This window comes from Bidens hawaiensis, unplaced genomic scaffold, assembly GCF_021521415.1.
Source record: "Bidens hawaiensis isolate Kalapana, Puna unplaced genomic scaffold, B.hawaiensis_p1.1 tig00419568_1, whole genome shotgun sequence".
NCBI lineage: Eukaryota > Viridiplantae > Streptophyta > Magnoliopsida > Asterales > Asteraceae > Bidens > Bidens hawaiensis.
The window spans coordinates 128,862-151,331 of record NW_027504904.1 but is presented as its reverse complement, the minus strand read 5'-3'; the positions used below and the strand labels follow the sequence as shown (position 1 = coordinate 151,331).

The following is a 22,470-nucleotide window of genomic DNA, read 5'->3' as shown; positions in this document are numbered from 1 at the left end:
AGGATATAAAACTATAACACAAAAAAAAAATTAAATCACAAAAGACTCGTGTAAGCCGCCTATAATGAACCAAACATCCACTGAATTGTTTTGGTTTGACTACATCTTTGTTTATTTAATAAACGAACGAATGAACATTAATAGAAAATGTTAGTTCATTTAGTTAAATGAAAAAAACATGAACACATCTCTTGATCGTCCATTTATGTTCAGGAGCATGTGTGTATGTTGGCTCACTTAAATTCGTTTACCTTTGTACATTTGCATTCATATATGCTTGTTAGTTTGCGTTAAGTTTGTTAATATGTTTATTTAAGTATTTTAGGTCCACTACATTTAGACTCTTTTTAGGTCCAACACTACACATTTACTCTAACTGATTTAGCTCTTTTATGTCCGTTTGTTCGTTAGACTGTTAATAAATGAAAATAAACAAACACGTTCAATTTCTTAGCGACAAACACGAACAAGAAAATCCCATTCATTTAGTTGTTTGTGTTTAGTCATCTGTTCAACTAAAGCTACAAGAATGAACACAAACACTCTATATTCATGTCCTTTTGGTTAGTTTGCAAGCCTAGACTCATGTTACAAAAAAATTACTGCTAAAGTCATTTTCGCCTGTTTTATGCCCCATTATTATGCTCCTTAAATGCATTCTCTACACTATCTCCTTTATCACCTTTCAGTTGCTTATTTTCAAATCCCATTCAGGAAACATACACCCGTGACAAAGTGGTGACTTCTTTCTAAATCACATTTTAAAAGTTGCTCAACTTGGTGATTCTCAACCTTTATAAAGTAGTCCAGCCATAAATACTGGATAACCATTAAAAAATAAGTTTAAAAAGAACTGTATTATCAATGCAGAACAGTACTTCCATAAAAACCATATTTGAAATAAAAATGTATATCCCCACTGCAAATTAAAATGCAACACCTCAAACTAGAGTTCACATCAAAAGAATGTGGCAGACAACCTAGGTTGGTCAAAATCTAGAAATTAGAAACAAATATGTCTAGTCCATTCACCACCAAAAACAAACCTTAATTCTCCACCTGCAACATCATAGGCTAAATGAAGTAACCAACCAACTAACTCGGCTTTCTCATGTTGCGGCCCGCACGAATCACTTCATCCACAAGCAGCAGCTGTGAAGCAATTACAGGTCTGCAAAAAACACAAAACCCAAACAATTTCACCCAATGATTATAAAAAAATCCAAATATATTTTCTAGCTATGTCCATACGCTGAGTTGATGATTTGGCGCTTGACCACGTAATTATCATAAATTCCCTCCATCTGAGGGTCAATCGGATCCCCCGTTTGTTGATTTAGTCCAACAACATTCCCTTTGTCATGCTCGCCCTAATCAAGTGATTTTAAGTGAGCATACTATATTAACATACTGTAAAAAAATAATAAAAAAAATTAATAAAGAAATTACAGTTAAAGTAATTATAACGTCTTGAGTGTCAAGCCCGGAATTTTCAGCAAGAGTCTTTGGTATAACGAGAAGTGCATCCGCGAAAGCTTGAACACCAAGTTGAGCACGCTGGTCGTAACAATAAGAACCAAAATATTAAATATATTAAAAAGTAATAATAAAAGTATAGAAAAGTTAAACTTACCCCTTTAACAGTTTTTTTCACTTCATTAACCAAATACTGTCGAGCAGCAATCTCAAAAGCACCCGCACCCTAATACATATAAAAATATACAGCTTATATAAAGTCAGAGTCAACAACATAATCAAATATATAACAAACTTACTCTAACAACTGCCTTGTCTTCAATTGTATTTTTGACTGCTCGCAGGCCATCTCTAATAGCATCCTTGATTTGTGCAATCGTGTGGTCGTTTGGTCCTTCAATAATATATAAAAAATAATGTAAACCGAAGCTAATTGATATCATAGAAAGCCAAAATATTTTAACTTTACCTTTGATTAAAATTGTGCACGAGTTTGGATGCTTTACATTCTCAACAAATGTATACTTATCCTCACCAAGAACATGCTCATAAACAAGTCCAGCCCATCCAAGGCAATCGGGGGTTAGATCATCCACAGAGTTCACAGCTTCCCCACCACATGCCAAAACTAAACGCTCCATATTTCTTCTTTTAGCTCTTCGAAGAGCAACTATCTGCAAGATTACCAATGTACAACTAAATAAGCTTTACTTACAACCAGAAGTTGCATCTGTCTCATATATTTTACATGTCAACTTTATATCGAGTAAACCTTTTATAACTGTCTTTGTTCTTTTGGTTGTTTATACATGTAAGCGGATAAGTCTCCTATAAACCCTACTTTTGACCAACTTTGACTGAAAATCAGACTTACCCCTGCCCTAGCAAGAAGATCCAATGATGGAGGGTCGATTCCTTTCTGATTTATAACTACAAAGTTGTCTTCAGTACCTTTACACACCTGCAAACCATGAGATCTATTAGAATTCAAACTTCGAACAAAAGCCACGTTAATTGAATAGAAATTATTAAGCCTGTAACTGAACCGGACATTCTATGAACAGTTCGAAACTGTTACGCGGGAAGTTCATTTATTTAACGAACATGAACGGAAAATTTTGTTCATTTAATTAAACGAACGAACATGAGCACATCTCTCGTTCATTCACTTATGTTCGTTAGTTTGCGTTTAACTAAGTTTCTGACTTTCTTCGCTAATATATTCATTAAATCTTTTTGTCTAATTAAAACATTGCATAGTTTTAATAACTTTTAGGCCCAACACATTCATTTTCATAACGAACGAACACGACATAATAAAACCCTGTTCTTTTTAATTGTTTGTGTTTGATCGTTTGTTCGGTTAAAGTTAAACGAACCAACACAAAGACACGCCGCTCAAGTTCATTCGGTTCGTTTACGGTTTACAAGCCTAAAAATAATACCTTATTTTTCAGATCAATGATTTTTTTCACTCTCTCATCAACAGAACTTCTCTCTGCAGCAACCATTGCCTCTCTCTGTTCAGCATTTGAGTAGAAAAATCCAGAATTTATTTCACTGAAAAGCAAATTAAATAAAATTAACATCAACTATTAAAGTTTAACATACTAACGATTGTACACAGCAAATTATAAAAATGTCAAAATTCAACATATAATTTTACCTTTTTTCATACTCCAAAGACACATTACAAGTCAAAATGTGACAATTCTCTGCTCGCCTCTTCATATCAGGATGTCGGGACCCGTGGTCAAGAACAAGACCCTCCACCTATTTTACAAAATAATAAAAAATAATAACAAATTAAATGATAATGTCAATCTTAATAAGTCGAGTAATCAGTTAAAACTTAAAACATACCAAACGCGTGTCTACATCAAACTTGTGGCGCATGTGCATAATCTCAACCATGAAAAGATCAAGAGCCTCTTCCGGCTTGCGGATACAAAGCACCTAGTAAACAAAAAAAAATGCTTTTTAGCTACAAAAGTTGGCATATTCATCTTTCTTGAATATTAAAAACAGTCGAAATCTCACCGCATTCACAACAATGTCAGTTAATTGATCTGCTAAACCTTCATACAACTGCACAACAATTAACAATAAAAATCAACCCAACAACAACTTAATGAAAGAAAGAATGTGTAAACAAAATTTAAAAAGAACACCTTAGTTCTCAATGTTGTTCTTGCTACCATCTTCAGAATCTCTATATCAGGCTGATCACCCATCACTACAGGAGTCTTAAACTTTTCAAGAAATTCCAGTAAGGCCATCTTGGCTATTCCAAGACCATCAGCCATGACCCTTGGATGCATCCCTGCATAAACAGCAATACAAACAAACATAATCTTTCACTTTCCATGATGTTCAAATGATGATGTCAGCTAAAACAACTCACTTAACTTCAGAATATTTAAATTAGACTACAATTTTGAACAATAAATACAATATTATGAGAGTTTGGATCTCTTCAGAACTCTGAACAACCGATCATTTTATCTATTTATTGATTTCTTTTGTATATTAAATATTATTTGAAGGTAGTTTTGTCACTTATTATATATGTAATTTTGTGATTACATGTATGTAATCACAAGTTTACAACTTTGCAAGTGTAATACGAATTTACATAAATGTAATTATAAAATTATATATAATAAATGACAAAATTAACATCAAATAATCATCTCATCTACCTAATAAAAGAATAAATTTACTGCCACATGTCATTCTCCGGAACCTCCTCGCCCTTATTTTCCAACCTAAAACACACTTAGCTATTTTAAGTGGCTAAATTGGTAAAAGGACAAAACTTTAATTCTGTAGTTAGTTTGGCTATTTAAGGTTAAAATTAAAATTATCATTAAAATTATTTATAGTAAATTATTTGGTAAATTATTAACTTAAATAATTTCATTTTTAAATTAAAATATTTTGACCAAAGTTTACCAATATAAAGCCTATCAAGAACCTACGTGTTGAATGACAGTGGATTCTTCAATAATAATGGCAAAAATACTAATTCTGCGATTCTGTCAATAAACTATTGTAGAAGAACGGCAAGCTATATGTCAAAATAGGAGTTTGTGAAACTGTCAACTGTGTCGATCATTGCAATGAAACTATAACCTAAATATTGCCTTTGTCTTGCTTATATATTGATCAAATGCATTCATATTTATAAACTTGGTAAACATCACATGTTTTGATCATACACGACATAAAAGTTATTCAGACACTTAAAAAGTATCTTATTAATTAACTATTTAGTCATCCCGTTCAATACGCGGGTTTATAACCCAGTATTAAACAAATAAAATGATCGGTTGTTAAGAGTTCTTAAAAGTGTTTAAATTATTTGATTAGAAAAGCCGAATTAACTAATAACACGGTAGAGAAATAAAAGACCTTCACAAACCGGAAGCAGCCTCTCTATCCCTATGGGATAGAGGTAAGACTGTCTACATCTTACCCTCCTCAGACCCTACCATAGCATTGCTATTGGTGGGATATACTGAGTACGATGATGATGATGATGACGACTAATATGAAGTTCAGACTGTTTCATGATCTCGCCAATAAAAATGACCATGGAAGTGGTTCCATGGTATCATCCTGTGCCACAGCTGTTCTCGCAATCATAATCACAGTAGGATTTTGAATTTGCTGCAACCATATCATAAATTAAAAATGAATCAGTGTAAATAAAACACAATGCAAAATATATTAATATTAATATTATGAGGTAACCATTTCTTTGAGTAAGGTGTTGCCGTCCTTGGTTAACTTGATATCTCCTGCTCCTCCAACAAGCCTGTTAAATGAATAACAACAATTAGTAACAGAAATATAAATAAAAATAAAAAAGGAAGGTAACTATTACATTTTAATGGTGCCTTTAGGACCAAGGTTGCTTTTGAGGACGTCCTGTAAGCCCTTGGCGGCATTGATGTTCATGTAAAGAGCAGCGGATTTGTTAAGGACTTCGGCATTAGGGTTGAGAACACGCACGGACATCTTAGATCCTGAAATTGAGGAACGAAATCACAATAATAATTGTTAGTGTGAGAAGGTGAAAATAACTTTGATTAGCGAAAAGCTAATTGGATCTTACAGGTGTGATGACGAAGAAGAATATTATTGGTTTTTATTATTTAGGGCTTTTTGCTTTATTAATAAAACTTTTGGGACCTATACGACGCCGTTTTTATCTAGCTCGTAACATTTACTATGTATGGGGTCACGAACCCGACCTCAACCTGCATTGAGGTTGTGCTTTCATCTTTAACCTTGGACTAGGATGTCAATACCGTTGTGTTCTCGAGTTTTATTAAAGGAGAGAAAATAAAGAAAATAAAATTATGATATAAAAGAAAATATTTATGTTCCTGAGTTTAATGATGAAAATGAAAGAAAAAAAAAGGGAGTTAAACATTTTATGTATTCTCAAGTTGGGAGGGGAAAAAAAAGTTAAAATTATACTTTTATAGCCCTAAGTAAAACATACACTGTGATTGTCTAATCGTTTCATTCAAACCTCTATTTAAAGAACAATAGAGCAAACAAACATTTTCTTTAGGAAGATCGGCACTGGTAGTTTGCAACATATGAAGGTGTTCGAGTGTCTTGTTCTCTTGAGTCAACACTCACACCATTTCATCCATTTAACTCTGGGCTTTTATCAACACTAAACTCACCACATAATAAGTTGCCAAACAATAATGAGCATGCATACTCCGCAACATATCTAACTTATCCTTGCTTGTCACAACCAAAGCAACAAAAAAAACTTACTGTAAAGTAACTAAACTTATTATTATAACCATTTTGAACCTGCTTATATAAACATCAAACATTACTATATACAACTGCAGTTTCAAAACACACACTCAATACCACACTATAAAATTGTTGTAGGATCCACTGTACATCATCATTTTTTTAGTTATGATTGTGTCTACTAAACTAAACTGAATCTGAGTTAGTAAAATTCATTTAGTTGCTGAACTAACAGTCAGACTTCGACTATTCTAACACTCATATTATAACTCAAAAGCCAAATAAGAGGTTATATGGGTTTCAAATATGACCCAGAGCCCGTAAATGGAAGAGATATAATACAACATGAGTATGTAAGTTTCTTGGAAACTGGACTCGTGAAAGTGATAAAATCAAACTTGTAACCTGGACCTTTGTGATGGCCAGTTAATTTGTATATACTTTGGTTCGTTAATTGCTTACTTTTAGTCGTTTATTGCATGAACTTTGGTACTTCATATGTGTTTGTTATATTTCAGGACACAGGTGTTTAAAGGAGTTAATATAGACATGTACGAACACGGGATGAAGACCTGGGATGACCAGCATGCGAAACGAGACAAAGAAATGAAATTTGCTGGTGAGGAGACCCGTCGCGCTACGCGACGGGGTGGAAGGTAGTCCATCACGTATCGTGATGGGCTTTAAAATAATGAACGTTGACTTTTGGTCCATAAAGATACGTGATGGACCTGTGAAGACCCCATCACGTACCGCGATGGGTGGCAGAATTGGGAAAATTAGGGTTTTGTTTAAAATATCATTATGACGACCCTAGGTTAATTGGGTTGAGGCGATAGCCACTAGGACGAATGATCATCTTGTCGTTTGCAACTTTGTGCAAACTAATATTTTCTCGAGATTTGGAATCCCCCGGACCATCATTAGTGATGGGGAATCCCATTTCAAAAATTTTAAATTCGGAAAGTTGCTTAAACGATATGGGGTCGATCATAGAATTGCAACTCCTTACCATCCACAAACAGTGGACAAATTGAGGTATCCAATCGGCAGATTAAACAGATTTTACAGAAAACTGTTCGGACGGATCGTAAGGATTCGTCAACTAAGTTAACCAATGCTTTGTGGGCCTACCGGATGGCTTATAAAACGTTGATTGGTACTACTCCTTATAGACTTGTGTATGAAAATGATTTCCATTTACCGGTCGAAATTGCATAAATAGATTATTGGACCACTAAACATGTTAACACGAGTTATGATGATGCATGCAAAGCTAGGAAGTTGGCCTTGTGCGAGATTGAGGAGTTAAGGGACAAGGCATACGGGTGCGCATCGGCATACAAGGCAAAGATGAAGAAGGTACACGATGCAAGGATCCGGTTGAAGAACTTTGAAGTCGGTCAAAGAGTTTGGCTTTACATCACAAGGATGAAACTCTTCCCGGGCAAGCTAAAGAGTAAATGAACGGGCCCGTGCTTGATTGTTGGAGTAGGAACCATGGTCAATACGAGATAGAAAATTTTGACGACCATGTAAGGCAAGTGGTGAATGGCTATAGGTTGAAGCCGTATTTGTAAATGAAAGATATCCACAACATGGATAAGGAATTGATGAGCTTCTTGGTAACCTCACCAGTTTATGAAGATAATTGACACTCGAGTTGATGTTTGTAACATTCGTCAATTTTCGGACCCGAAAACCCGACTCGTTTAAAATTTTCGATGTGATTCAGTTAATTATACATATACCCATATGTTACATATTTCATACGTAATAGTTTTTTCTTTCTTAAAGTTATTTAATAATATTAATCATTAATATGTATATAAAAAAAAATTATAACACTCATGATTTTTTCTTTATTCAAATATCACATAAATAACATTATTGATGCATAACCAAAGTACCTCATTTTGATCTAGTTATGTCACATTTATTTTTACCTAAATTTATTTATTTTTAAAAGATGAAAAATATATTCCTACACCATTCAAATTTTGGTCAAACCTCCTCCCCCAAATCACTCTCCAAATCAATTTTATCATTAAAACATTCTAAAGAAAAACATCCTTATTTTAATATAAATAAGAACTCACTCCCACCCCTTTCATTCTTGCACTACTCTTTGACAAGTTCAAGAGATTATTTTTTTTCCCATTTCAAATGTAGGGTTTTAACTATTCAAATCTTCTTCATCTTATTTCTATTTATGTTAAATTATTGTTCATACTAGTTAATCAAATGGTCATATAACCATAACACAATCATGTCTAGGAATCCACATAATCCATATACCATGGTGTATAGGGTGGATGAGACAAAGAACACAAGGAGATGATCGATTACACGAAGGTCACACTTGAAACGTTCTTACATCTTTATTTTTCTGCTTTGGATCATTATTTTTTTGTTCAAAGGGCCCAAGGTTTTTTTATGATATATGCTAATAAATGTTATATAATCATATCCAAAAAAGTCCATAATTTTATTTCATCAAAATCCTTTTCGAAATCATTATAATATTGCTTTTAGCAATATTTCAGTTTTGACATTAGATATATCCGTCAAAGAAAGAGGCATATCTTGTTTATAACAAACTGAAAAAGTGCAACAACAAATTCTATGATGTACTTAAATGAAATACGGTTCTAAAAACTATTTTTACGCATTTTAATTCATTCCTATGAATTCGCAATAACTATTTTAAAAACAGTGCGCAGATTCGTACCCTCTGATTTACATGGCTGTTTTAGCCTATTTAGGTTACGAATTTGCAAAACTTTTCTAAATTAAAGTTGATCAAAACATTCTAATTTAGTAGACTGGAAAGTCTTGATTTATAATAAAATTGTTTGATGTTTTAAATACCTTAATCAAAACAGAACAGTTTGTTGTCCAAAAACTAATTTTGTATTTCATCTTCCTTTTTGATCTTTTCCTTGTTTTTATCTTAATATTTATACATTGGATTTAGTATTCTTTAAACTTTCCAATCCCATTAGTTAGTATTTAATTATTATATTTTATTTATTTATAATTCGTGAGGTTCGATCGTTCATTTTCTTTAACGTGCTTTCGGTTGTCATTTCAAGTTTGGCTTTAATCTCAAAGGTGAGTTTACATATCTCCCTTTTTCATCTTTTAAAAATTTTAGGGGTGGCATGTGCACCCTATTTAAATTATTCTTTTTTATTTACTTATCTATTCATAACACAATTTAATATATGTTTATGTGTGATTATTGCATGCTCTATGATAATGCTCTATGTGCTTTATTGTATATTTTATGTTTTGGTGGTTGGTATCTCATCCTCATCTAGTATGATCATAAATTTACCCAAATACTTTGATTTCATATCAATAAGAACGGGTCCACATCTATTTAGTTGTTTACATTTTCATAGGAATTGTAATACTCATCATTTACATACGAATTGTGATTTATATATATATATATATATATATAAACTAAAACTTATGTATTCTCACCAACATTTGTGTTAAAAACTCTATTTTCTTACATGTTACAGGTACAAGTAGTTGATATTATTCAAGTTGGAAGACAATAGTTTGACGTTAGGATATTATTCAACATACAAGATTATGATGTAATTGTTATAATTATTGAAATTGTGTACGTGTTTAATGTTAATGAAATTAAATATTTATTGTCGCTTTAATTAGTGACTTTTGAGCTACTGTCCAATCAATACGTTACACCCCGACATGTTCCGCCGCCTTTGGTCGAGGTGTGACAGATTGGTATCAGAGCCGAAGGCTATAAGATAGGTGGTTAGATATAACAGCCTAGTAGCACGCTTAGGGTCCCTATACGTGATATGCCTTTAAGTGTTTACACCCTGAATTATATTGCTGATTATAGTAGCTTAAATACTATTTAATGATTTAATATTATTCTTGTATACAAAAGCACACACTTTATCCGAAGCTATGGCTCACTCTCAAAATTATTTTCAAACTTTAGAAAAAAAAATGGGAAATTCCTTAAGAAATCTCGTCTTTTCACTCCCCTCTCCTTGAGGAAGATTCGTGTGACGGATATGTAGTAAACTGTAAGAGTGACACATTTGTTTACCGAACACTTGACACCAAGGCTTGCGAGCCTAAGGAAGTGCAATGCGCATAAATCTCAATCAACCGCGAGACCCGGTTGTCTTCCTGGAGTGTTTAGTAAGGGTGTGGAGCTTATTAAGCCAAAGCATATCACACCAAACGAAACCGAATTTATTACCCTCATTTTATCAAATGTGGTCATGTGATGATCACACTCTTAAATCAACGATGAGGTTTTTGTCTAAATTTTTTTTATTTTGTTAAGAATGAATATTTTCTCAATATCAATTTCACCAATACTCTAAGTTAAGGTTATTAAAATTTTATCTTGTATTCTCATGAATTTCACAAAACTAGAAATTTCACATAGTTATACAATTTTTTTTCTTTTTCCAAAACATAATAAGTTTTTCACGTGTCGTTATTGTAGCATGTCTTCTTCCTGCCTTATCAACCGTAACCGACGCACCGGCACCTCGGGCCGTAGCATGTCATCCCGCATAGCTAAGGGAATCGTGGAAGCCCTCCCAACAATCATCTCTCAACTCCAAACTGTGAATGCCCCTACATCATCCACAACTCCGAACCCAATTTCTTGCTTCATCAAATAATTCAAGAGTGCCAACCCGCCTGAATACTTCGGTATCGACGGTGCTACTATTCTCCTCCAATAGTTCGAAGAAATAGAGAGCGTATTCCTCCACTGTGAATGTCCCGAGGACAAAAAACCACTTACGCCTCTAGCATACTCAAGAAGAATGCCCTCAATTGGTGGAACGGTAAGAAGCGCACGCTTGGTGCTGAGGTTGTCATGGGATGAGCTCAAGAAACTCATGCTCAATAAGTTTTGTCCGAAACATGAGCTTCGGAAGTTGGAAGAGGAGTTTTGGAATTTGAAACAAGAAAGTGGTAATGACACCATCTACAACGATCGTTTCCATGAACTAAGCCTTCTCATCCCCCACATGGTCACTCCCCTTGAATGTTCAATCGACAAGTACATCTCGGGTTTGCCTACGCAAATCTGAGATTCCATCCTAAGTCGTGACCCTCAAACCCTCCATGATGCCATCACCTTAGCCGGTACCCTCACCGAAAACCACGTTAAGGCCTGAACCTTGACGCGGAAAAATTTCAAAAAGCCCAATGATAAGCCTGCATCCGAGCCCACCGAAAAACCTAAGCCCGAATCTTCTAAACCCGAGTCTTCTAAGCCCGAATCCTTCAAGCACAACAACCCCCCTAGTACCGCAACAATAAAAGAAAGTCCAATTCCCAAAAATATGTATTGGCTCAATCGCAAGCCCAACCCACCAAGAAACCCTACACAGGACCCCACCCATTATGTGATACGTGTAAATTTCACCATTCGCCTAACCTCAAGTGTCGACAATGCACCCATTTCAATCAATTTGGTCATCTCTTTACCACATGTCATGAACGCAACCAACTTTTGATGCAACCATTTGCCTCACCCTTTACCCAACCCCAAACGTTACCCTATGCTCAACCGTTTACTCAATCACCCTCAGCTATTAGAGCTTGCTACAATTGTAGAGACCCTAACCATTATCGCAATGCATGCCCAAGACTCGCACACATGAACCAAATTCAATCCTACCCGACCCAAACCGCTCAATATCAAGCTTACTAAGCCCAAGTAAATCAACTTCAACCAATCCAAGCTCAACCCATCCAAGCAATTCAAGCCCAACCCATTCAACCAATTCAAGTCAACCAAATCCCAATCAACCAACCAACCTCAAGTGACCAAGCTACTTAAGGACAAGTGTGTTACATCAACGGTTCCCAAGTCTAAACCTAACCCTTTATGAAGACATGCTACGCAAAAGACGTTTCTTTTATTTAGTTCTTTTCATTTGAATCTAATGTATTGACTTCATTAAATCTCCAGTTTTGTTATGAATGAGAATTATGGTTATTTATAATGGTGTTCAATCACTCATTTATTCCTATGTTGTCGTTTAGAGCACTATATAATATTACACAATTTATTATCATGATTTAAGTGGTCTATGACTGGTTAAATACCAGGACTATGTGCATGGTGATGTGCATAGTTATCTAATATTACCGTATTTGTATCATAAACTACCTATGACCGATTGCCTATAAACGTGTTGGAAATTGGGACTATGAACATGTGTTGTACATAGTTATCTAATAGGAGTCACATGTACAAATTTTATTTTGATATTTTAATACATGGCTACCCAAACCCTCCAAACTCACCTCATCCTCATGGTACTCTTACCTAATCTCATCGATTTATAATCTTGGTTTAAAACCTTATATATTATTATATTCATAAGTCATGTGATTCGTTTGTTGTGTGAACCTATTTATTATTACGTGAATTTTCTCGTCGTCTCAAGTATTTTCTCTACATCGTATGTGTAAGTTACTTATATAATTTCAAAATTTTCCTCTATCTGTTTATTTCATTTTGTTGTTATTACTCTCGATGGTTAACTTCAACAATTTCGTCACTTTTTTTTTATTATTTTACTAGTTAATTATGTTCATCAATTTTCATTCAATTTTTAGTTCATTGATCTTGATCAAATGATATCGATTTAAAAAAAAAAGTTTTTGTTTACCTTTGTTTTCAAACCGCACAACGGGACGAACCATGTGCATCATGCGACGACCTAAATAAATATGAGTGCACACATAATTATCGAAATCCTCGCATGAAACTCATAGTAAATACGGTTGTGTGTCATAACTCATAACCGAGGGTGATTTTGGGTAACGATACAAATGTCGTTGTGATAAGGGTATGGTGGATACGCCGCCAGTACATCCTATATATAAGTGTCCTTATCATAATTTTCCATTTATAGCGTTATTCGGGTCATTCGAAGGTCTGCGTTATATTTAAAAAAAAAATCTTTCTTAGACTTTTACTTTCTTTCTTTATGTTATGGTTTTTCTATAATTACGAGACGAAATTTTCAAAAAGTTGTGAATATTGTAACATTCGTCAATTTTCGGACCCGAAAACTCGACTCGTTTAAAATTTTCGATGTGATTCAGTTAATTATACATATACCCATATGTTACATATTTAATACGTAATAGTTTTTCTTTCTTAAAGTTATTTAATAATATTAATCATTACTAATATGTATATAAATAAAAATTATAAAACTCATGATTTTTTCTTTATATCACATAAATAACATTATTGATGCATACCAAAGTACCTCATTTTAATCTAGTTATATCACATTTATTTTTACCTAAAGTTATTTATTTTTAAAAGATAAAAATATCTTCCTACACCATTCAAATTTTGGTCAAACCTCCTCCCCCAAATCACTCTCCTAATCAATTTTGTCATTAAAACATTCTAAAGAATAACCTCCTTATTTTAGTATAAATAAGAACTCACTCACACCCTTTCATTCTTGCACCACTCTTTGACAAGTTCAAGAGATTATTTTTTTTTTCCCATTTCAAAGGTAGGGTTTTAATTATTCAAGTCTTCTTCATCTTATTTCTATTTATGTTAATTTCTTGTTCATACTAGTTAATAAAATGGTCATATGACCATAAAACAATCATGTCTAGGAATCCATATAATCAATACACCATGGTGTATAAGGTAGATGAGACAAAGAACACAAGGAGATGATCGATTATGCGAAGGTCACACTTGAAACGTTCTTACATCTTTATTTTTCTGTTTTGAATCATTATTTTTTTGTTCAAAGGACCCAAGTATTTTTTATGATATATGTTAATAAATGTTATATAATCATATCCAAAAAAGTCCGTAATTTTATTTTATCAAAATCCTTTTCGAAATCGTTAGAATATTGCTTTTAGCAATATTTCAGTTTTGACATTAGATATATCCGTCAAACAAAGAGGCATATCTTGTTTATAACAAACTGAAAAAGTGCAAAAACAAATTCTATGATGTACTTCAATGAAATACGGTTCTAAAAACCATTTTTAAATACTTTAATCAAAACAGAATAGTTTCCTGTCCAAAAACTGATTTTGTATTTCATCTTCCTTTTTGATCTTTTCCTTGTTTTTACCTTAATATTTACACATTGGATTTAGTATTCTTTAAACTTTCCAATCCAATTTGTTAGTCTTTAATTATTATATTTTATTTATTTATAATTCGTGAGGTTCGATCGTTCATTTTCTTTAATGTGCTTTCGGTTGTCATTTCAAGTTTGGCTTTAATCTCAAAGGTGAGTTTACATATCCCCCTTTTTCATCTTTTAAATTTTGGGGTTGACATGTATACCCTATTTAAATTACTCATTTTTATTTACTTATCTATTCATAACACAATTCAATATATGTTTATGTGTGATTATTGCATGCTCTATGATAATGTTCTATGTGCTTAATTGTTTATTTTATGTTCGGTGGTTGGTATCCCATCCTCATCTATCCTCATCTAGTATGATCATACATTTACCCAAGTACTTTGATTTCGTATCAATAAGAACGGGTCCACATCTATTTAGTTGTTTACATTTGCATAGGAATTGTAATACTCATCATTTACATATGAATTGTGATTTATCTATATATAATTATATAAAACTAAATCTTATGCATTCTCACCAATATTCGTGTTGACCAACTCTTTTTTCATACATGTTACAGGTACAAGTAGTTGATATTATTCAAGTTGGAAGACAATAGTTTGACCTTAGGATATTATTCAATATACAAGAATATGATGTAATTGTTATAATTATTGAATTTGTGTACGTGTTTAATGTTAATGAAATTAAATATTTATTAGTGTCTTTTGAGCTACTGTCCAATCAATACGTTACGCTCTAGCATGTTCCGCCGCCTTTGGTCTGGGTGTGACAATGTCGAGCTGTAGACACACAATTAGCGCTGACCAGGATGCAACCCGGGGTTTGTAAGTTTGTTTTCAATTTGTTTTTATTTTATTGAGTTGTCTATTGATTGTTTGCCTTGAGTTGTGTAGCAAAGACCAAGTGTGGGGAGCCTTGTTGGTGAAGTTGCATATCAAAGATTTCGGTAAGATTTTGGTCATTTATACGTGTTTCCGGGCACGTAAAGTATGTTTTGAGCTCGGGAGTGTGTTCAGGGTGATTTCAGGATGACAAAAAGTGGTCGGGTTAGAAAATTCCCGGGCCCGAAATTGGATAAAACTTTATGTTAACTTCAGCGCCACACAACAAAGTGCATTGTTTCATAATTGCGCACCTCTTCGAGAGGTACGTGGACATTTCCCTTGGCTAGACATTTCTTTAGCTTAGAGACATGAAACGTTTGATGAACGTTCGAAAGTTATTGCGGAAGCTCGAGTATATAAGCTACACTTCCGACACATTCGAGAATCTTAAAAGGTTCAACAAATCGAGGAGATAGTTTGTCTTTCTTGCCAAAACGGACAACACAATTCCAAGGGGATACCTTGAGAAAAACAATATCACCAACATTAAACTTGAGAGGTCTTCGTCGATTATCAGCGTAACTCTTTTGGCGACTAAGAACGATTCGATCAATAGTCTCTTGAACAAGTTCCGGGTCGGTGATTTGGGTTTCACCAATTTCATTCCAACAGATGGGAGAACGACATTTACGACCATAAAGTGCTTCGAATGGAGCCATATCGATACTTAAATGAAAAATGTTATTGTATCAAAACTCAATCAATTGAATATGAGAATCCCAATTACCACCGAAATCCATGACAAGTGACCTAAGCATATCTTCGATCGTTTGACTCGTTCTCTCGGATTACCCATCGGTTTGAGGATGATAGGCTGTGTTTAGATACACTCAAGTTCCCAACGCGGTTTGAAGTGATGACTATAAATGTGAAGTAAAACGGCTGTCACGATCGGAAATGATACGCAAAGGTATACCATGACGACAAACTATGCTGAACATAAATCTAAGCGAGTTAATCTATCGAGAACTTTTCGTTAATCAGAATGAAATGAGCGGACTTAGTCAATCGGTCGACTATAACCCAAATATCGTCATGGAGGCTTCGAGTAGTCGGGAGTTTAAACACGAAATCCATAGATATACCAGGTGATCGTTGATGTTCACCTCTAACTTTAGCGCAAGTAAGGCATTTTGCCACATATAACGCGATGCCGTTCTTCATACTGGGCCACCAAAATGTGGACCATAGATCGAAATACATCTTATCCACACTGGGATGAATAGAATATCGAGACTTATGAGCTTCGTCCATGATGAATATGCGAAGATCATCACAATTTGGGACCCACAAACGATTGAGGTAATACAACAAACCAACACGCTTGGTTTCAAGTTGATTCTCAGCACTACTGGACATTTCATCGTGCATATTACCCTCAGAGACAGAGACATGTCGGGCTTCAAAGATACGAAGTTGGAGATCAGTTTAAACGGTCACACTATGAAGCATAATTTATTTCACATGGGTCTTTCTACTAAGGGCATCGGCTACAACATTCACTTTACCAGGGAGCCCTGAATTTCACAGTCGTAGTCATTAAGTAGTTCGGTCCATCGTCGTTGCCGCATGTTTAGATCTTTTTGGTAGAAAATATTGTCACACCCTCATCTTAGGCCTAGGAGTGTGAATCAATAGTTGGTACCACATTTGTAAATAAATCAGAGTTACGGGTTTAAGCGGAAGACTTTAAAACATGTGGATTAAAGTTATAAATATTTACAACACAAAAGATGAGACAAAAGTCTCATTTAAGTTTACTTGTTTATAAATTTACAAAACCATCATTATATTTAAGTTTAATAAAATATCCGAGCCATAGGAATCATGAGCCTTCGTCTTCACAAGCCTATTCTTGATTACCTGCAAAATGTTATAAAATACGTCAGCAACAAATGCTGGTGAATATGTTGACGCTAAAATATTTACTTTACTTAATCACCCCTCGAGACCACGTAAGCCTCGGCCCATCTTGGCTTAAGAATAATCAAGTTATAGCAACATCATTATAAACTTGAGTCTCTACCCTAGGTCACCCCAGCAAAACACCGCAGCGTTTCGACGTACTTAGGTACCATAAATATACACAAGGTCATTATCACTCGAACATACTTTGATTCGGCCCATAGTGGCTGGAGGTCGTGACCAGACGTGGTGCGATATGCCCACCGCATTTAACAACATATGTAAGGATCCAGACAAACATATACTACAGTCTGAGGGCTAGGCTTTTACTCTTATTCATAATGTTTTTAGAGACACTTAGTCTCATGTAAAGTTTTACACATAACATGCTTATTTGTTTGAAAACAAGTTTGTAAAAGTGGGGCGTATTCACCTTTTGATAGGGATCGGTTTCCAACACCGTCCGTGAGCCTTTCTCTTGCTATCTCGCACCTATAGTACGAGTATAACTTTTATTAGTCGGATATACAATCCGGCTTACGACCTTTAGTATTATTTATCTCGATGAACCTTTAGTTCAATATTCTTTTACTTTAAAACCTTTAGTTAAAAAGTAATGTTTATAAACCTTTAGTTTATTATAAAATCCTACGTTTCTTCTTCTTTAAGAAACGTATTCTTTTCTTTATTATTTAAGAATACTCATTAGTACTTAAATAATATTTATTACAAAGAATATATATATATATATATATATATATATATATAATTACACACACACACATATATATATATATATATATATATATATATATACTTTTATAATTCTTTCTTTTCTTTGTTATTTATTTTCTTTTTCTAAGCATCGAATATAATTCCGACTTAGGGTATTAAGCCTTTATAATATTTTATTATTATTTCAGTCGGTCATTATGCCTACCTTCGTTGGCATAAAATCCCTAGACACTTGGGTAGCACTTCGACGCCGCTTGATCTTTTCAACTCTCACTTGATAAATACGTTACTTCGGCACGCAAAACGAGACACACTTCCACGTTGGCACGCTTCTTGAGGTAACTTGTCGGGAAGTCACTCCAATGCTATCTTCTTGTTTAACATCAACGGGATGTGGCACGATTATCGAGGTATGGCACGGGAATCGAGGAATCATGTATGGTTATCGAGATGGATCGAGGGCACGAACTTCGAGGTGCAATGAGATGTTAGAGAGAGAGTAGTATGTGTAAATTTTGGTGTGGGATTGTGAAGACCCGGACCTTGCTATTTATAGACATGATTTTGGGTCCCATCGCGATACGCGATGGGTCTTTTGGCTAGCCCGTCGCGTAGCGCGACGTAGGCCTGGTCAATCACCCAGTAGACCTGCCACGTGTTGACACGTGGCCGGCGCAGTGCCACGTGTTGACACGTGGCGTGACCTCGTGCCACCGGCTTACACGTGGCACACGTGTCACAACTTGTCAGACCACGTTATCGCGTATCGCGATGACATGGGTTCAACCAGCGATCGCATATCGCTGTTGACCCTTCCAGAAGGTTTGACCAAAGCCTCATCGCGATACGCGATGGGCTTGTATTTTATCCCCATCGCGTAGCGCGATAGGACAAGAAAATAGGTTTTTCATTTTTAACCTTGGAGTTTGGAAATTGGCAGATGTGATTCCTACGCTTTGGAAAGTTTACATTTTTGGCCCGAAATTTCCGTGATGTTACATCCTCCCCACCTTGAAGTAAATCTCGTCCTCGAGATTGCTTCACGAGAATAAGTGGGGGTATTTCTTCCTCATTTCCGACTCGAGTTCCCAAGTATACTCGGGTCCTCGTCGGGAATCCCATTTTACTTTCACGATTTTCAAGGTTCGTCTTTTAAGTTTCTTTAATTTTGAATCTTCGATTTGGATTGGACGTTCTACAAATTTTAAGGTTTCATCAATTTCAACATCTTTTAATGGCATCGCTAGAGATTCATCGGCTAGACACTTTCGCAGATTTGAGACATGGAATACGTCGTGTATTCCTTGCATTTCCTCGGGTAGTCACAAACGATATGCGACGGTACCAATTCTTTCGAGTACCTCGAAGGTTCCAACAAATCGAGGACTTAACTTTCCTTTCTTGCCGAAGCGAACTACGCCTTTCCATGGCGAAACTTTCAAATGCACTTTGTCATCAACATTAAACTCTAACGTCTTACGACGGACATCGGCGTAACTCTTTTGGCGATCACGTGTCGTCTTAATTCGTTCTTGGATTTGAATTATTTTGTCGGTGGTTTCTTGGACTATTTCGGGTCCATATAATTGGTTATCTCCAGTTTCAGGCCAACACATGGGCGTTCTACATTTTCGACCATATAATGCCTCGAATGGTGCGGCTTGAATACTTGCATGATAACTATTGTTATACGAAAATTCCATTTGGGGTAAGTGGTCATCCCAATTTCCACCTAGGTCTATCACACAAGCTCGGAGCATATCTTCCAAACGTTTGAATTGTCCTTTCGCTTTGCCCATCAGTTTGTGGGTGATAGGCGGTGCTAAGGTTTAATTTTATACCAAGCGCTTGTTGGAAGCTATTCAAAAAATGAGACGTGAAACGGCTGTCTCGATCAGAAATTATGGACAGTGGTACTCCATGTAAAGAAAAAATGTTGTTAACATAGATACGAGCTAATTTGTCCATCGAGTACGACTCATTGATGGGTATGAAGTGTGCGGACTTTGTTAATCGATCCACAATCACCCAAATTTCATTATGTTGTCGAGTCGTTTTGGGGAGTTTAGTAATGAAATCTATAGTGATAAACTCCCACTTCCATACGGGAAGTTCGGGTCGCTGGAGCAGTCCCGAAGGCTTTTGGTGTTCAGCCTTGACTTTCAAACAAGTAAGACATTTCGCAACATGCGAAGCGACATCCCTTTTCATTCCATTCCACCAATAATTTGTTTTCATATTATGGTACATTTTGTCGCTTCCGGGATGCATCATATATATGGACTTATGGGCTTCGTTTAAGATTTTCTCACGTAATCCTCCAACGATTGGTACCCAAATTCTATTGCCAAGTCTAAGGATACCATCGTCACCCTTGACTTGCAAGTCAATGGTGCCGTTACGTTTTTCATCGGAGATTTGGTTTTCGTTGATTGCTTGAGTTTGCGCGGATTTGATTTGTTCGTAAAGATCGATTTGAAGTTCTAGGCGCAACGCTCGAACTCTTTTGGGCTTCTCATGTTCTTTGCGACTTAAGGCATCGGCCACGACGTTGGCTTTGCCTTCATGGTAAATAATCTCACAATCGTAGTCATTGAGTGTCTCCATCCATCGCCGTTGACGCATGTTAAGCTCTTTTTGATCGAAGATGTGTTTCAAGCTTTTATGATCAATGTACACGATAAATTTTACTCCATAGAGATAGTGCATCCATATCTTAAATACAAAGATTATGGCGCCTAACTCTAGATCGTGAGTCGTGTAATTCTTTTCGTGCACCTTGAGTTGACGAGAGGCGTAAGCGATTACTTCCTTTCATTGCATTAATACACATCCCAAACCGAAATGAGACGCATCGCAAAAGACAACAAAATCTTCAATACCTTCTGGCAAGGCCAGTATCGGAGTTTGGGTAAGCTTTTGTTTAAGTATATCGAACGTCTCTTGTTGCTTTGTCCCCCATTCATATTCGATGTTCTTACGAGTTAAGGAGGTTAAGGGAACAGCGATTCGAGAAAAATTTTCAATGAATCTTCGATAGTAGCCGGCCAATCCTAAGAAACTTCGAATCTCGGTTGGCGACTTTGGAATCTCCCACTTAGAGATAGCTTCAATCTTAGCGGGGTCCACTTGAATTCCCTTGACGTTGATGATGTGACAAAGAAATTGCACTTCGTGCAACCAGAACTCGCATTTCGAGAACTTAGCGTACAACTTCTCGGTTCTAAGAATTTCAAGTAAGGTTCGAAGATGGACTTCGAGATCATCCTTAGACTTAGAATAAATTAATATGTCGACGATGAATACGATCACAAATTTATCCAAGTAAGGCTTACAAATTCGGATCATCAGGTCCATGAACGCGGTTGGCGCATTAGTGAGTCCGAATGGCATAACGGTGAACTCATAATGGCCTTACCTCGTTCGAAAGGCAGTTTTTGGAATGTCCTCGGATTGGACCTTGAGTTGGTGATAGCCGGAACGAAGATCGATTTTAGAAAAGAAGCTAGCACCTTGAAGTTGGTCAAACAGATAGTCGATTCGAGGGAGCGGGTAATGATTCTTGATTGTAACTTTGTTGAGGTCTCGGTAGTCGATGCACATTCGCATGGATCCATCCTTCTTTTTGACGAAAAGAATCGGCGCTCCCCATGGTGATGAACTTGGTCGTATGAAACCTTTCTCCAGAAGCTCGTCAAGTTGTTTCTTCAGTTCTTTCATCTCGGTTGGCGCGAGGCGATACGGGGCTTTGGCGATCGGAGCAGTACCGGGAATGAGATCGATCCTAAATTCTACTTCACGATCGAGAGGAATACCAGGAAGTTCATCGGGAAAGACATCAACATAGTTGGAAACAATGGGAACGTTTTTGATTTCCTTGGGTTTTGATTCTTCGGTGACGTAGGCCATGAATGCTAAGCATCCTTGATTTAAACATTTGTTAGCCCTTATCATGGAGATTAGGCTAACTTGGCCAGCATCTTTATCCCTTTCAATTCGAATAGTTCGTTTATCAGTGGATCGAAGTTCAATAGTCTTGCTATTGTAAAGGATTCGAGCATGGTTGTAGGATAACCAATCCATACCCAATACTACATCAAAACCAGCAAGAGTCATGGGTAGCAACTGAATAGGCAATACGTAACCAGCTAATAAGATTTTTCCGTTTTCTAAGGCTTCAGAGATTTTAAAAATTTTGCCATTGGCGGTCTCGACGCTTAGAGTTTTATTAAGTTTGATTAAAGGTTCGTTTAATAGACTACAAAATTTATAATCTATAAAACTTAAATTGGCACCTGAATCAAACAAGACTCTAGCATAGGCATTGTTAACAAGGAACGTACCGGTAATGGTTTCCGGCATGTCGGGCGCTTTCTTAGTATCCAAGACAAAGACTCTTGCATTGCCCTTCTTGGGCTCATTCTTTTGACCGCTACCTCCCGCACCACCAGCTGCGGGCTTGTTCTTGGGGCATTCGAAGCTAAGATGTCCCATTTCCTTGCAAT

The 22,470-nt window shown here is 35.8% G+C and overlaps 1 protein-coding gene across 1 annotated transcript; it reads right to left on the bottom strand.

The window, feature by feature from the left end:
• Nucleotides 1-840: 840 nt before the first annotated feature.
• On the bottom strand, nt 841-5,593 carry LOC143609352 (T-complex protein 1 subunit zeta 1-like). The gene is made up of 15 exons (XM_077084123.1): nt 5,366-5,593; nt 5,233-5,296; nt 5,059-5,148; nt 3,648-3,830; nt 3,517-3,564; nt 3,340-3,432; nt 3,143-3,249; nt 2,922-3,036; nt 2,351-2,437; nt 1,946-2,150; nt 1,776-1,870; nt 1,634-1,702; nt 1,450-1,557; nt 1,252-1,370; nt 841-1,171 (listed from the first exon to the last, which is right to left on the bottom strand). The coding sequence occupies exons 1-15, from the start codon at nt 5,497-5,499 to the stop codon at nt 1,096-1,098; spliced, it is 1,593 nt and encodes a 530-aa protein (XP_076940238.1). The 5' UTR covers nt 5,500-5,593; the 3' UTR covers nt 841-1,095.
• Between the last annotated feature and the right edge of the window lie 16,877 nt (nt 5,594-22,470).

What these genes read in the sequence shown, in the direction of transcription:
- LOC143609352 (XM_077084123.1), bottom strand. Translation starts at nt 5,499, where the DNA reads ATGTCCGTGCGTGTTCTCAACCCTAATGCCGAAGTCCTTAACAAATCC. An exon ending in GAACAACATTGAGAACTAAG is followed by an intron (nt 3,565 to 3,647) that starts GTGTTCTTTTTA and finishes ATTGTTGTGCAG; the next exon opens with TTGTATGAAGGTTTAGCAGA. An exon ending in GTGCACAATTTTAATCAAAG is followed by an intron (nt 1,871 to 1,945) that starts GTAAAGTTAAAA and finishes ATATTATTGAAG; the next exon opens with GACCAAACGACCACACGATT.